The sequence below is a fragment of the Mastomys coucha genome, unplaced genomic scaffold, assembly GCF_008632895.1.
Source record: "Mastomys coucha isolate ucsf_1 unplaced genomic scaffold, UCSF_Mcou_1 pScaffold14, whole genome shotgun sequence".
Taxonomy (NCBI): domain Eukaryota; kingdom Metazoa; phylum Chordata; class Mammalia; order Rodentia; family Muridae; genus Mastomys; species Mastomys coucha.
This window is the reverse complement of record NW_022196896.1, coordinates 79,832,114-79,845,265: the sequence shown is the minus strand read 5'-3', so window position 1 is coordinate 79,845,265 and position 13,152 is coordinate 79,832,114. Positions and strand designations below refer to the sequence as shown.

General features: G+C 39.0%; 1 protein-coding gene across 24 annotated transcripts in view; it reads right to left on the bottom strand.

Moving 5' to 3' along the window:
- The window catches only part of Slc39a10 (solute carrier family 39 member 10), a 116,539-nt gene that overhangs the window by 6,182 nt on the left and 97,205 nt on the right, over positions 1-13,152 (bottom strand). For all 24 annotated transcript variants that reach the window (XM_031367475.1, XM_031367476.1, XM_031367470.1 and 21 more), the window contains 4 exons: positions 12,547-12,735; positions 6,745-6,865; positions 5,296-5,664; positions 4,251-4,331 (listed from right to left, as the gene is read on the bottom strand). In XM_031367475.1, the coding sequence (XP_031223335.1) occupies positions 4,251-4,331; positions 5,296-5,664; positions 6,745-6,865; positions 12,547-12,735 (760 nt within the window). The remainder of the gene's footprint in view (positions 1-4,250; positions 4,332-5,295; positions 5,665-6,744; positions 6,866-12,546; positions 12,736-13,152) is intronic.

Sequence of the window (13,152 nt, the reverse complement as noted above, 5' to 3'; positions counted from 1 at the left end):
AAAAAAAAAAAAAAAAAAAAAAAAGGAAAAGAAAAGAAGAAGAAAGAAAATGCCCGGTTGCCAGATCTCTTGAAGGCATTTTCTCAGTTATAGTTCTCTCTGGACTTCAGCTTGTATCGAGGTGATATAAAATTAGCTAGTACAACTGCTTCCCAATCCTCCGGTAGAGCCCTGCACAGGCCGCTTCTCTCCATTCTTCCCTGGAGTTTGCTTTATTTGTCCAGTCTTCTCTAGGTTCCTGTATGGAAGGAACTACTTCACTTCTTTCTCCATTCGTTTCTTCTTTGTACTTGCAGTAATTCACACTGACCCAACTGTGCTGAATTAAAAGGGGACCTTTTAGTAGGGAGCTGGGTAATAGAAAGTGAGACTGCTGGCATCTCCTGGAGGTTGGTTTTGAAGCGCATTGCTTCCTTTATGGTTTCAGAAATGTGGTTTAGCAAGGAGCATGATTTAATACTTATTGAGCACTGGTGAAGGACAAACTGTATAAGTGCATCAAACACCCAGTCTTTCCTACTGTTACAGAAGAGCGGGAGATTTACTTCATTCCTGAGAAACTAGGATGTATTGACCAAAGGGTTTTTGCTAAGGCGGAACCTCATGCAACCCAAGCTGGCTTTGAACTTTCGACCCTTCAGAAGGAATTATTATTTAATTCCTACAAAAATGAGATATAGCTGCCTCTGTCCTTCCAGTGGTGTGTACAACTGTCATTTTCTTCAAGCATGCACACATGTGTTCTGTCTAGATCTCTTGGGGTCTTTTTCTCAATGTAGCCTATATGCAATTTATATTAAAACTGTTTCTTTTATGGATTCTAGCTTTGTTTCATAAAAGCATGACTAACAAAAGCTACTCTTGTTTTCTTCTTAGACCTCTACAGATCTTTGCCAACACACATACCATGTAATCACAACTAGTAGCAAACTCTACAACTACACCAGCTCTCCAATTCCCTGGGCCCTTTACCACTAACACAGCAAACATTTTGCTTTGTGTTGCTTTTTGTGTGTGTGTCTTTTCCAGAATGCTTTATGAACAGTCAGACAACATGCATTGTTTGGGTCTGGATTTTTTTTATAAGATAGATAAATCTATTTATTTATTTATTTATTTTTTATTTATTATATGTAAGTACACTGTAGTTGTCTTCAGACACCCCAGAAGAGGGCATCAGATCTCATTATGGATGGCTGTGTGGTTGGAGGAATTTGAACTCAGGACCTTCAGAAGAGCAGCGAGTGCTCTTAACCTCTGAGCCATCTCTCCAGCCCTTGGGTCTGGATTTTTATCATTTGTCATAATGCACATAAGACTTACCCTCGGCACTCTGTGAAAGGAAATTACATTGTATTATTACTACTCAGCACTCTGCAGCTCACAGATGAATCACACTTTATTTATTTACCAGTTGAAGAACATTTAGGTTAAGTATCATTTGGAGCAATTATGAAAGCACTGTATAGAGTTAACAGGCTTTTGTATTCAACTCAACTTTTCATTTCTCTTCGATAAAGTCGGATTATTCGTTATATTTCTAATTTTTAAGAAATTCCATTCCCATCAAATATAGTAAGACTATAGTTGTTCACATCCTTGACAACATATAACAAACCCAGGAACTGAAATTTCACATTTAGATAACAAGTTTTATCTTTTTTAGTAAATGACTGTTCAAGTTTTTTGTCTGACTTTTTTTTTGGGGGGGGAGGGAAGGGGTCTAGAGAGGTTCCCATCACTAAATTATGAAGACTTTAATGCTGTGGTCTTAAACGCTTTTTATAAATCTTTTTCTCTACTCTCTAAATAATGTCTTGTTACATTTTATTTTCTTAATGGATTATATATTTAGTAATGTGCCTGAGAAGACACAAATAGGAATTTGCTATCCCAGACTATGTGGATTAATGGTTTCTTTTGAGATAATTTTGATTCATGGTGTGGGATGTGAGTCACAGACTCTGACAGTTTCTACTTTTGGCAAGAGAACATCCTACACTGAAATATCATTTGCTGAAGCTTACCTGCGTGGAATTTTCTTTGGACCTTTGTTGAAAAAAGAAATACCTCCCATATACACATGGAGACACTAAGCTGTTTCAGAGTTTGGCAGTACCACTATTTTGGGTATGTGGCTATACCAAATTTCAAATCAATTTGTTGTCATTTTTCAAAATTTTCTAGATGTCAAACTGTTTCCTTTTTACATAAAAGTTTTTTTAAAAAACTCATTAATCTCTGTAAAATGAACCTGCTGTTGTTCTGACTAATAGGAATCTAAACGAAAAAAAAATGCAATAATATTGAACCTTCTAGTCCATAAGCCACCTCTGATTTCAGTTGGTAATGGTAGTTTCCAGTAAATGGACTCTATGCCTAGTTAGTCGATTTAAGCTCACTACAAGTGGGGTGGTCTTACAGAGTCTATATAAAGTGAGATATCTCACTTAAAACTCTCTGTTCTAGTCTTATTTCAGGCTGTGAAGCCTCTGAGGTTTTGCACATTTACTCCACCTTCCTTCTCAGTAAAGGCCTGTGTATTATAACTGAGTCAAAGGAGTACCTACAAATGAGGTTAGACAGAGCACACAACCTTCACAATGAGATAAATCAGTATTCTTTTCTTCTGGCTGACAAGATATTAATTATTAGCACAACAAATGGAGAGGACCTGCCAAAGCTGTTAATGAATGTGATCCAATAATATGGTTACTAAGAATACTTACTGAGAGTTTTTAAAGAGTTAATTTTGATATTCTTTATTATTGTATGGGTTAGAGAGCTCAGTGGTTAGGAACACTGGATGCTCTTCCAGAGTTCTTGAGTTTGATTCACAGAACTCACAAGGTGGTTCACAATCATCTGTAATTCTAGAGTCAGAGGATCTGATACCATCTTCTGACCTCCTTGGGGACTAGGTATGTGCATGGTGCACAGAAATGCATGCAGCAAACCATGTACACATCAAAAATGAATAAAAACTAAGAGAAAATTCTGTATAAATGTAAATAGTAAATAGCCAACTTTCCTTAGACAACTAAGCATGTTACAGAGAACTTATTAAATTTAATCTGTGCTGTATTTGAGGAGGATTGGAAAATGCACAGCATTACATCTTCTCTGAGTCCTAAACACGATTCATTTATCAAGTGCGACTGCCTTTCTGCTAAAACACACTGCTTAGAATCAGAGAGGGAGTTTGGGTCAAGCACAGTGGTGCACACCTCTAATCACAAACCTTGGGAGGTCGAGGCAGGACTGACGCAAGATCAGCCTTGTCTACCTAGCAAGTTCCAGACCCAAAGGGCTATATGGTAGGTCCTATCTCAACAAAACAAACTCCCAAATCTCTCATTAGAACCTTTAATAACAATTATAAAATAAACACAAGACACCATCATCAATAATGACAGGGAACTTGAAATGAAGAGGAAAATAAGGACCTGCACAAAACAGCTTGGATATTGAGATCAAAGTATACAATCATGAGCAAGAAAATATTCAAAAAGAGAAAGACCCTGAAAGTATTTTGAGGGTTCTACTTTATTGAAATCATGTAAGAATCACACACACACACACACATACACACACACACGCGCACACACATACACACAAACACACACACACACACACACACACGCCCTCAAGGCTGTCCAAACATCTAACTTTATGATTAGAAGTTAATGATTATTCCAAAACCTCAGTGGTTCTTAAAGAGTGACGGTCAGGAACACTTTCTAGTTTCTATAATAACCATCCACACGCCCAGTCTCTCTACACAGCATTCTGTTTAGTGTCTGGACAACCATGTGATCTCTCTACCATCTGCGGTTGAGTTAACTGTCTTAGGTTCCTCTGGCTCAATTTTCAATTATGGAACAGCAGACTTTACCCTGCTCCTCTCATAAAGTAAAATGTATATGGCATGAAATAAAATAGAAAAGGGTTAATACCAAAATCAGGCATTTGAGAAATGATAACTTCTTTTAACTTATGATCATCAACCTAGTCATTACGTGTGATCCTTGTTAATAGTATCACTGTTAAGCAACACACAGCACACAGGCACTCACACTTCCACACAAGCAGCAGTTACTCTTAGTCTTATATTGGAATATGCCTGGCGAGAGATAACACTCTACACCTGTCAGCAGATTTTTCTGTCTTAACATCTCTGAAGTTTAATGCATTTTACAACTGAAGTAAGCCTAGATGATGAAAGGCAGTAAGACTTTTGAGGCTCATACCTAATTCATGTGGCAGTTCATGACAGAAGACGGCTATGGAAGTGCTGATGCCTCCAGTCAGTCCGGCACTGAAAGCTGCCCCTGGAGAGATGATGAACACAGGGATCTGTGAGTGAGCGAGCTTCAGGCCTCCTGGTTCTCCCACTGTCAGTGAGGTGTCCCTTCTAGCTGCAGTAATTTCACACTGTATGTGACTCACCCAACTTACACATCATGGCTTTTGAACATACACTGGGTGTGTAAGGCCTCATCCCACTAGCAGAAGTCAATATTTTTTAGTATCAATAACTACTATGCTTATAAAAAAATATGGCTTCTGCTTTCTGAAAGAAACCAAAGCCCATTTGTGACTAATAAAGTCTAGATCCCAAAGAGAGTCATGCCCTGGTGATAGTGCATGCTCTAACTTAGTCACTACTTTACATCCTAACAACTGCATGTATAGTTCATACATGTGTGTGAATTTGCTATTGTGGGCTTTAATGTGAAACTTTTTGAAAGCTGTGAAAATTTTATTAAATTCAAGACTGGGGGCTAGGGGGATGGCTCAGTGGTTAAGAGCACTGACTACTCTTCTGAAGGTCCTGAGTTCAAATCCTAGAAACCACATGGTAGCTCACAATCATCTGTAATGCGATCTGACGCCTTCTTCTGGAGTGTCTGAAGACAGCTACAGTGTACTTACATACAATAAATACATAAATAAATCTTTAAAAAAAATAAAAATAAATAAATTCAAGACTGAAATTACATTGGGCTCTTCTAGGTGTGTCTATGAGTTTGAGTATGTGAAAATAGCAGTTTCAGTAAGCTGACTGTACTTTAATAGAACCAAAAAGAACTAAAACTTCATTATTTTTAAAACTTCTAAATACCATATCTGTTGGAGAAAAATACAAATGGCAGTAATATATAGTTGGACTTTCAGAAACTGTAGGCGAATTTTAACCTGATAGATTGTAGCTTGTAAGGTTAGTAGGAACTTAGAAGAAAGAGGAAAATACGCTTAAAGAATAAACCATAACCCAAGCGTCAGGCCACTCACCAATGGCGAGGCCGTCGCTGAAGTTGTGGATGCCGTCTCCCATGATCACCATCCAGGCTATGTTGGCGATCCCTGTTTCCTTCAGGTCTGCGCCCGAGTGGCAGGGCCCGTGGGAATGATGGGCGTGCCTGTGGTGCCACTGGTGGTTGTGTTTCCTCAGCACAGCTTTGTCCTCCTCATGGTGGTTATGTGTGGTCACATGGACCTCGTGCTCATGAATGGTGTGCAGGCCATCACTGTGAGAATGGTCCATGATTTTCTCCTCCTCTATACCCAGGTAATTTTTAGGAGGGGATTCTTGTTGGGCTTCTAAATCCGTCAGTTCAGTCTCGTTAAGTCGGTCTTCAGAAACTACCGAGTCATCTGTTCCTACATTAGAATAAAGGATATGCATTTGTATGTGCTAATCTAACCCTGGGCAGAACAGCAGTGACGTGAACACCGCTTAAATGAATATTTCCCTTACGTGTTTTAAAACTCAATCCATTACAATAATTTTTCTAAAGTCTATCAGCTGAAATTACTTGCCCAAGTTAGCTGATGGCAAAGTTCTCTACATGTGCTCCACCAATAATATACTACTATTCAGAGATCTTCACTAGAATGTTCTGGCCACATCTGGTAAGTCATTTTAAAAAGATTACTTCCCAGAACTGTTTGTTTTATGACAAAGACCTGGATAATTCCCAATTGTCTTTTAGGGAGAATTGCACAGCTAGGAAAGGCTGCCATTTATGGTGAGAACCACTGACACGTGGAGGGCAAGGAGAAACTCAAATGTAAACTGAAGATACAGGGTAGGAAAATCTTAACTGTCTGAGCTGCCTTGTTCTGTTAAGTAACATAATGTGGATTTTAAATACAGGGGCAAGTTATTCTTCTTTAGCTGCAGGGGTTAACTTTTCCTTTTCCTTCTGTAACCAATGACACACAAAGGAAACTGTACACTCTCAAGAACGGTACTCCTCCCTGAACATGGTAATGCACACCTGCAATCCCAGCACTGGGCAAGCTGAGGCAGAGGGTGGAGAGTTCTAACACCGACACACAAGACTGCTGAATTCTGTGGGCTGCTCTAGGGTAGACAGAGTGGCTTAACATTTCATTTCTTCTTTTGAGACACTGAAACAGAGTGGTCTTGCTAAGTAGCTTAGGCAGGTCTTGAACTGAAGCTCTCCTGCCCCAGCCCCCCACATGCTGGGATTATGGGTGAGCACCACCATGCCTGACCCTTGTTTCATTTCATTCGTGTATTTTTTAAAAAGGAAGTGGCAAGTTTTCTTTGCTCCTAACATACCTGGTTCCATTGCATGAACAGTATTGAAATTACAAGATACACTCAAATTTAAGGAAGATCACATTAGGAAAACCCAAAAGAAAAGAAATTTCAAACACATTGCATAGAAACAACTTTGCAATTTTAAGTTTTTCATTGGAATAGTTTGCTACCAGCAAGGGGCTTGAGTTGGAGCCAGTCAGCATCCGGTGTGCTGTTTAACTTATGATCTGAAAGCTTTCTTCCAATTGTTGATTCTTCTGTGCTCTGCTTCATAAACCATTTCTGCTTTCCCTGTAGGGATTAAAAAAAACAACAACAACAACAAACTGGTATTGGCATAAAATCTGCAGCAATAACTAGTAATAATAGGCCTTTATTAACCTTCCTTTGGGAGCAATCGATGCTAACATTATACATTGCTTCTTATTTATCATTACATTTTTATTTAATATGGGTCGTGGGTACAGAAGTCAGGATTGGCTGCAAACTCCTTTACCCACTAAGCCATCTCACTGGCTCAGTTCAACTACTTTAATAGAGTACAAAGTACTAAACTATTATGCAACCCAAATGAAATGTGTAAAATAATGAGCCTAATACCACTGCAATACTATGAGGTAGCACAGAGTTCCTAACTTTCTTGCTCATTTTCTCCTTACAATGGAATCTCTCACTTCTCCGGATGGCGCATGATGGAAGGAGCCAAACCTAAGCTCGAAGTCTGTCTGTAGCCTGGCTTCTGAGATGTGCAAGAGTAAGTTTATTAACATAGAACATATAACAACTCACCTGCAAAATGGAAGCAATCTTGTGAGGATCAAATAAGGTGACATATGGCAATCACCAATTCTTAACAGCTTAACAAAAGATTAACAACAACAACAGCAGCAGCAGCAGCAACCCCAAGTGTTCTTCCTTCTGCCTTTGTAAGCAGACACTGAATGATTTCACTCAACTGCCTAAGGTACTAACTGCTGCACTGCCTGGGTTACGCTTGAGTTCTCTCCCGCTTTAGCAGTGTGGCTTTTTACTACATAGTTTTGTCACCGTAACTACCAATACTAAGAACTCTTCCCACTAAAGTTTCTGCTTTCCTCCCATCCTGATTTAAAGAAACATTTATGCTACAACAGTGAAAATGAGCTCATGCTCTCTTGGGGAATGCTTCCTGCCTGGCCATGTGCACTTTCAGGATGGTTTCTAGGATGTAAACGCCAAGGCAGGTGTGTGATCATTCTAATTGCTGTGTGTATGTTTGTTTGGCTGCTTGGGCCTGAAGCAGTCTCCAAAGATAGGCACTATCTATCTAATTCCTCTCTCCCTGTGTGAGTCCCCTGCTACATCTATAAGGATATGGGTCAATCCCAGGGCCTAGAATTTTGGCTGGCCTTGACCAACAGAATACAGCATACTCTGTAATATAGTTTTTACTACAGTCGTGTATTTTTTTATTTCTCTCCTTTTGTGTATGTAGACACGCATGTGTGAGTGTGTTTATGTGGGTGAGGCCAGAAGTCCGTCTTATAAATGATAAAGAGAGGGGACTACAATTATCCTGCTTTGGTCAGTACATACAAAATACCAAACTCCGTCCGTCGTTGTTCCTCAGGAGTATCCACCCAATATTTTTCTGTTCTTCTGACACTTGGTCTCTCATTGGGCTGGACCTTCAGGCTATGCTGGTGTATTACAGATGTGCACCACCATGCCCAGCTTTTGTGTGGATTGTGGAGACTAAAGTTGGCTCCTGCTTGCATGGCAAGCACTTTACTGCTGTTCTATCTTCCTAGTGCTTTGCTCTACTTATGTATATGAGCATCCTTTCCTTTTAAAAGACAAACATTCTGCATATCAGTGGGGTTCAGTTTGGTATTTTGTATGTACTGACCAAAGCAGGATAATTATAGTCCCCTCTCTTTATCATTTATTATTGAAAGCCTTTGTGATTCTCTCTTCAGGAGCTTCATCATCTATAGACTACATCACTCTGAACTACAGTTGCCACTAGGTTCCAGAAACACTGAAACTTATTCTTTCAGAGTTGTGGTTTCAGTTATTTTTCCTGTCTTCCTAACCACTGGAAACCACCATTCTACATGCAGGTGACAGCTGTCAGTGTCAACACACAAGAGCCTGCAGTATTTGTCTTTCTGGGCATGGCTCATTTTACTTACTGTATCTTCAAGTCCTGTGTATCTTGACAAAATTTCACTTTTCTTTGTGGTTGAAAATATCCTTTTCTACATCTATACCAGCTACTTCTCAGTTCACAAGGGCTGGTCCCTTACTGTAGTTACTGTGAGTCGTGCAGGCAGGTACTGGTTTTTAACTGGTTTCATTTCCTTTAGATATACTAAGAGGGCAGTTGGTTTACATACTACATTTACTTTTAGTCTGTGGGGCAACGTTCTACCCTCTCCACCTTAACCATAGCAGTTACATGGCCATCAACACTGGCAGGGTCCTTTTTCACACCACATTGTTACCTCAAGATGACTATATTGACTAGAGCCATGTGACTGGGTGAGATGGTAACTCATCTTAAAGCACTTGATGGTGCTGAAGCTTAAGCCCAAGGCCTCACACACTGAGCATACATTTCAAAATGAACTACACTTTTATTCTAAGGCTTATGAAGTTGTTTGTTGTTTCATGTATTTCTTGGCAATTCATATTTCTTGAGAATTTCTATTCATAGCATTTGTCCATTCTAACATATAAATTTAAAAAAATAAAAACTACATATCTATGGGATATTGTGTTGTGTGGGGTTTTTGGGGGGTTGGTTTTTGTTTTGTTTTTGTTTTTGTTTTTTTTCAAGACAGGGTTTCTCTGTGTAGTCCTGGCTGCCCTAGAACTCACTCTGTAGATTAGGCTGGCCTCGAACTCAGAAGTCCGACTGCCTCTGCCTCCCAAGTGCTAGGATTAAAGGTGTGCACCACCACTGCCCGGCTTATATTGAGTTTTGATGCAAGGATACACTGATTGTCTAAAGCAGGTTAAGCCTATTTATCATCTCAAAGACTATGTCTTTGTAGAGGAATATGCAAGATCTCCTGTAGCTTTTAAAACTGTAAGGTGCATTACTGCTGCTTATCGTCAACCTACTATGCGTTAACTCGAACCATTTCTAGCCCCATATACCTGCTGCACGTGGCAGTACACATATTTGTATGTATAGACAGTACCCGTGGTGCACATATTCTATAACCCCGTTTTCCACTCATCACGGGACGCTTAGGCTAGCCCTAGCTATTATGCTACAACACCGGACTGCAGATGTTCCCTTAACACTAACTTCACTTCCTTTGGATATATATTTAGTACTGGGATTGTGGGATCGTGTGCTGGGTTTATTTTTAATTTTCTGAGGAACCTCCAGACAGCCTGCATAATGGCTAGAGTATTCTGTCTGCATGGCTTCCTATGGTATGCAAAGATTTCCTTTCGCCCACATCCTCGTCAGTACTTGTTATCTTTATATTGATTGTGTCTAATACCTATGCCTATCTCACTGTTTTTCAACTGGATTGTTTGTGTTGCTAAGAGCTTTTAAGCTGCTTATTCTGGACATTAGTCCATTAAATGATCATTTGAGTATTTTCTCACATCCTGTAGGTTGTTTCCTATGCTGTGCTGTACATTCACCATGACACAGCTGATCAATTTTTGCTTTTTATTTCCTGTATTTTGGGCATAATACTTTAAAAAAAAAATCAGTTTAGACCAATAGCCCTTGTTTTCTCCTAGCAGTTTCATGCTCTCAGGTCTCTGATTTCTGAGTGTCTAGTTTCAAACTTTTGCCTGAGCATTTCCAGCACCGCTTACTGCCATCTTGGTTCTTAGTGCTCTGTAGCCTGTCTTGAAGTCATAACTGTGAGCCCTCCAGCTTCTCTGTTCCTGTTGTTTCAGACTGCGTTGGCATTGGGGAGTCTTTGCTCCCACATGAATTTCACAAATGCTTTCTCTAGATCTATGATGATTGCCATTAGCCACCATGAGTACTACATGTAATCTGCAGATTGGTCTGGGTTTTATAAACCTTTGTTAACAATATTAATTCTTCTGAAAGCAGGCATTTCCTAATTTCCCCTCTCAGCCTGGTAACTACTGTAATGGGATTTCTTGCATAGTACCCTTCTCAGGAGGCTATGCAGTATTTTATCAGGTGGTTTTGATGCCTGAAACTTAACTGAATGCATTTATCAGTTTTGCTTATCTTTTGGTAGAATTTTTAGGTTTTCTTGGGAAACAGAATCACATCTTCTGCAAATTGGAATACTGTGAATTCCTCCATCCTACATGTATGTTTTCTATTGTTACTGTCTCTTCTAGGACCACTATAACCAAGATTTCTAGTACCATACTGTTGTTCTAAATCAGGAAAGAAATACATTCTCAGCTTTCCCAACTCAGCATCATGTTGGCTGCAGGTTTATCACAAACACCTGTTGCGCACTTGACTTCTGTACTCAAACTGTCTAGCTATGTCTGTTTGATCACACGTACACACACACAAAAATAATGATTTTACCAAATTCCTTTCCGGCATCTGCTGAGATAGTCAAGTGCTTTTTAGGAGACATGGTCTTCAACTCTCCTTTACTTCATCTAATCTGTTATCAAGCCTCACCAATTCTCTTACCAATACTACTTCAACAATTCTTATCAGCACCTCTGGCCCAAGTTCCTAACGCCTGTCTTCTATAGTACTCTGCAGTGGTTCCATCAATAGTTCCTGTATCCCTCTAGCCAGCCCTGCTTTGGCATCCTCAGCACCAAATTATTGTCCACTCAACTCTTAGAAATAATTATTGTATCCTTCATATAGCCTTTCAGGCATAATATGTAATTAGATTACATTATTATATAATTAGATTCATTTCAGTTTTCTCTTAACCCCTTTCTTTTTTAGTTCCTTCTACCACTCCAAAGAAAATATTTTTTTCTGGGATTCTCATCTTAATCAGGACTCCTTTGAAGACAAGCAATCAAAATTAAGTACATGATTTAAAATGTGATAAGCTAAGAAATAAAATGTATGTCTTATTTAGTTGGTACCTGGAGACCGTGAAGATCACAGATAATCACACACCTAATGCCTGCACAGACTAGAAGCACTCTCCGGATCCCAGTTCACAGATCTTTTCCAAGTCACTTTTGTCTTAAATACATACAAAAATGTGGGTGTGCATGCAGAAATGCAAACAAGCAAAATTATGAGTACTACCCAGTGTACTTGAAAAAGAATATTTGGAATTAACAAGATAAAAATGTGTAACTCTTGTCCATTCATAGAAAGTTTTACTTAAATATAATCTAGTATCCTCAGGCCATCTGTGTGTCACTACCTCAAACACACCATTGGCTGCTTACGCCAATGAACAAATGTGAGCTCAGTTAAACCACAGAGAATAGTAGGGCCTTTATCATAGGTGAAACATCAGACAGAGACAGCTGCATGAAAATCAAGGTTACTGAGCCAAGTTCTCCCAAATGGTGGATCAATACTAAAGAATTACTGCTTCCACTATTCTCTCTGTCATTGTCTCCACTGTCTCCTGAGTGTGCCCTATTATTCTGACCTCTTCTTCCCTCTGGTACTTCTACTACCAGTGAAGTATTTCTGATAAAGTGCTGTGTAAAAAACTTCACTGTAAGATAGACTGATGAGACCCATTTCTTTTTTCATTTATATATTCTTATTTAAAAACGGGTTAATAGCTTTTCCCATTCTAAGCTGTTTAACTCGTTAGGTATAATGAAACACCAGCTATCTCAGACACTGCTGTATCTTGATTATAAATGCCAAAGTGAACATAATGACACACAGTGACAAAGATCAGAGACAGGAAAAATAAAGGACAGAGATGAACTACACACCAACGACATAATTAAGAACATGTGTTCAGAAAGAGGTGCTTTTTATTCAGACCTGTACCTAAGTAGACAACCTTGTGAGTAGCACTTACTCTTTGCTGCTTGTAGTGTTTAAACATTCGAATGCAGTGTTCTATGATGAACAGTAAGTAAATGCCTCCTAGCGCAACAAGTCCTTTCAACACAGCATCATATTCTTCTAAAAACTTCTTAGATTCATGTCCATGTGAATGACCATGTCCATGTGCATGCTGATGACTGTGGTCATGTCCACCCTGAGACTGTTAGATAATGAAGAAAATATTGAAAATTACTTCAGATTTTTGATTATAACATCTTATAGACATAGAAAGATTATCCCCTAGATTTAAATTTTTTAATCTAATTTTAAGCTTCTGATTGGCATATAAAAATTATACAGACTTATTGGGTTTCTTGAATATTTTGATACATGCATGTATTATACAATGTTCAAGTCATATTAAGTTTCTTTAAACATTTATCATTTCTTTATGGTGAAAAAAACTTCTGGAGTCCTTTCACTAACATGTACGCATACACAAACATGCGTGCACACAGACATGCACATGCACATACACACACTATCCTTACCTATAGTCCACCTGTCTTCACTTTATCCTGACCTTTACTCCCCTCATACACAGAGCTTACATCGCCCACAAAACCGTAACTTAGGA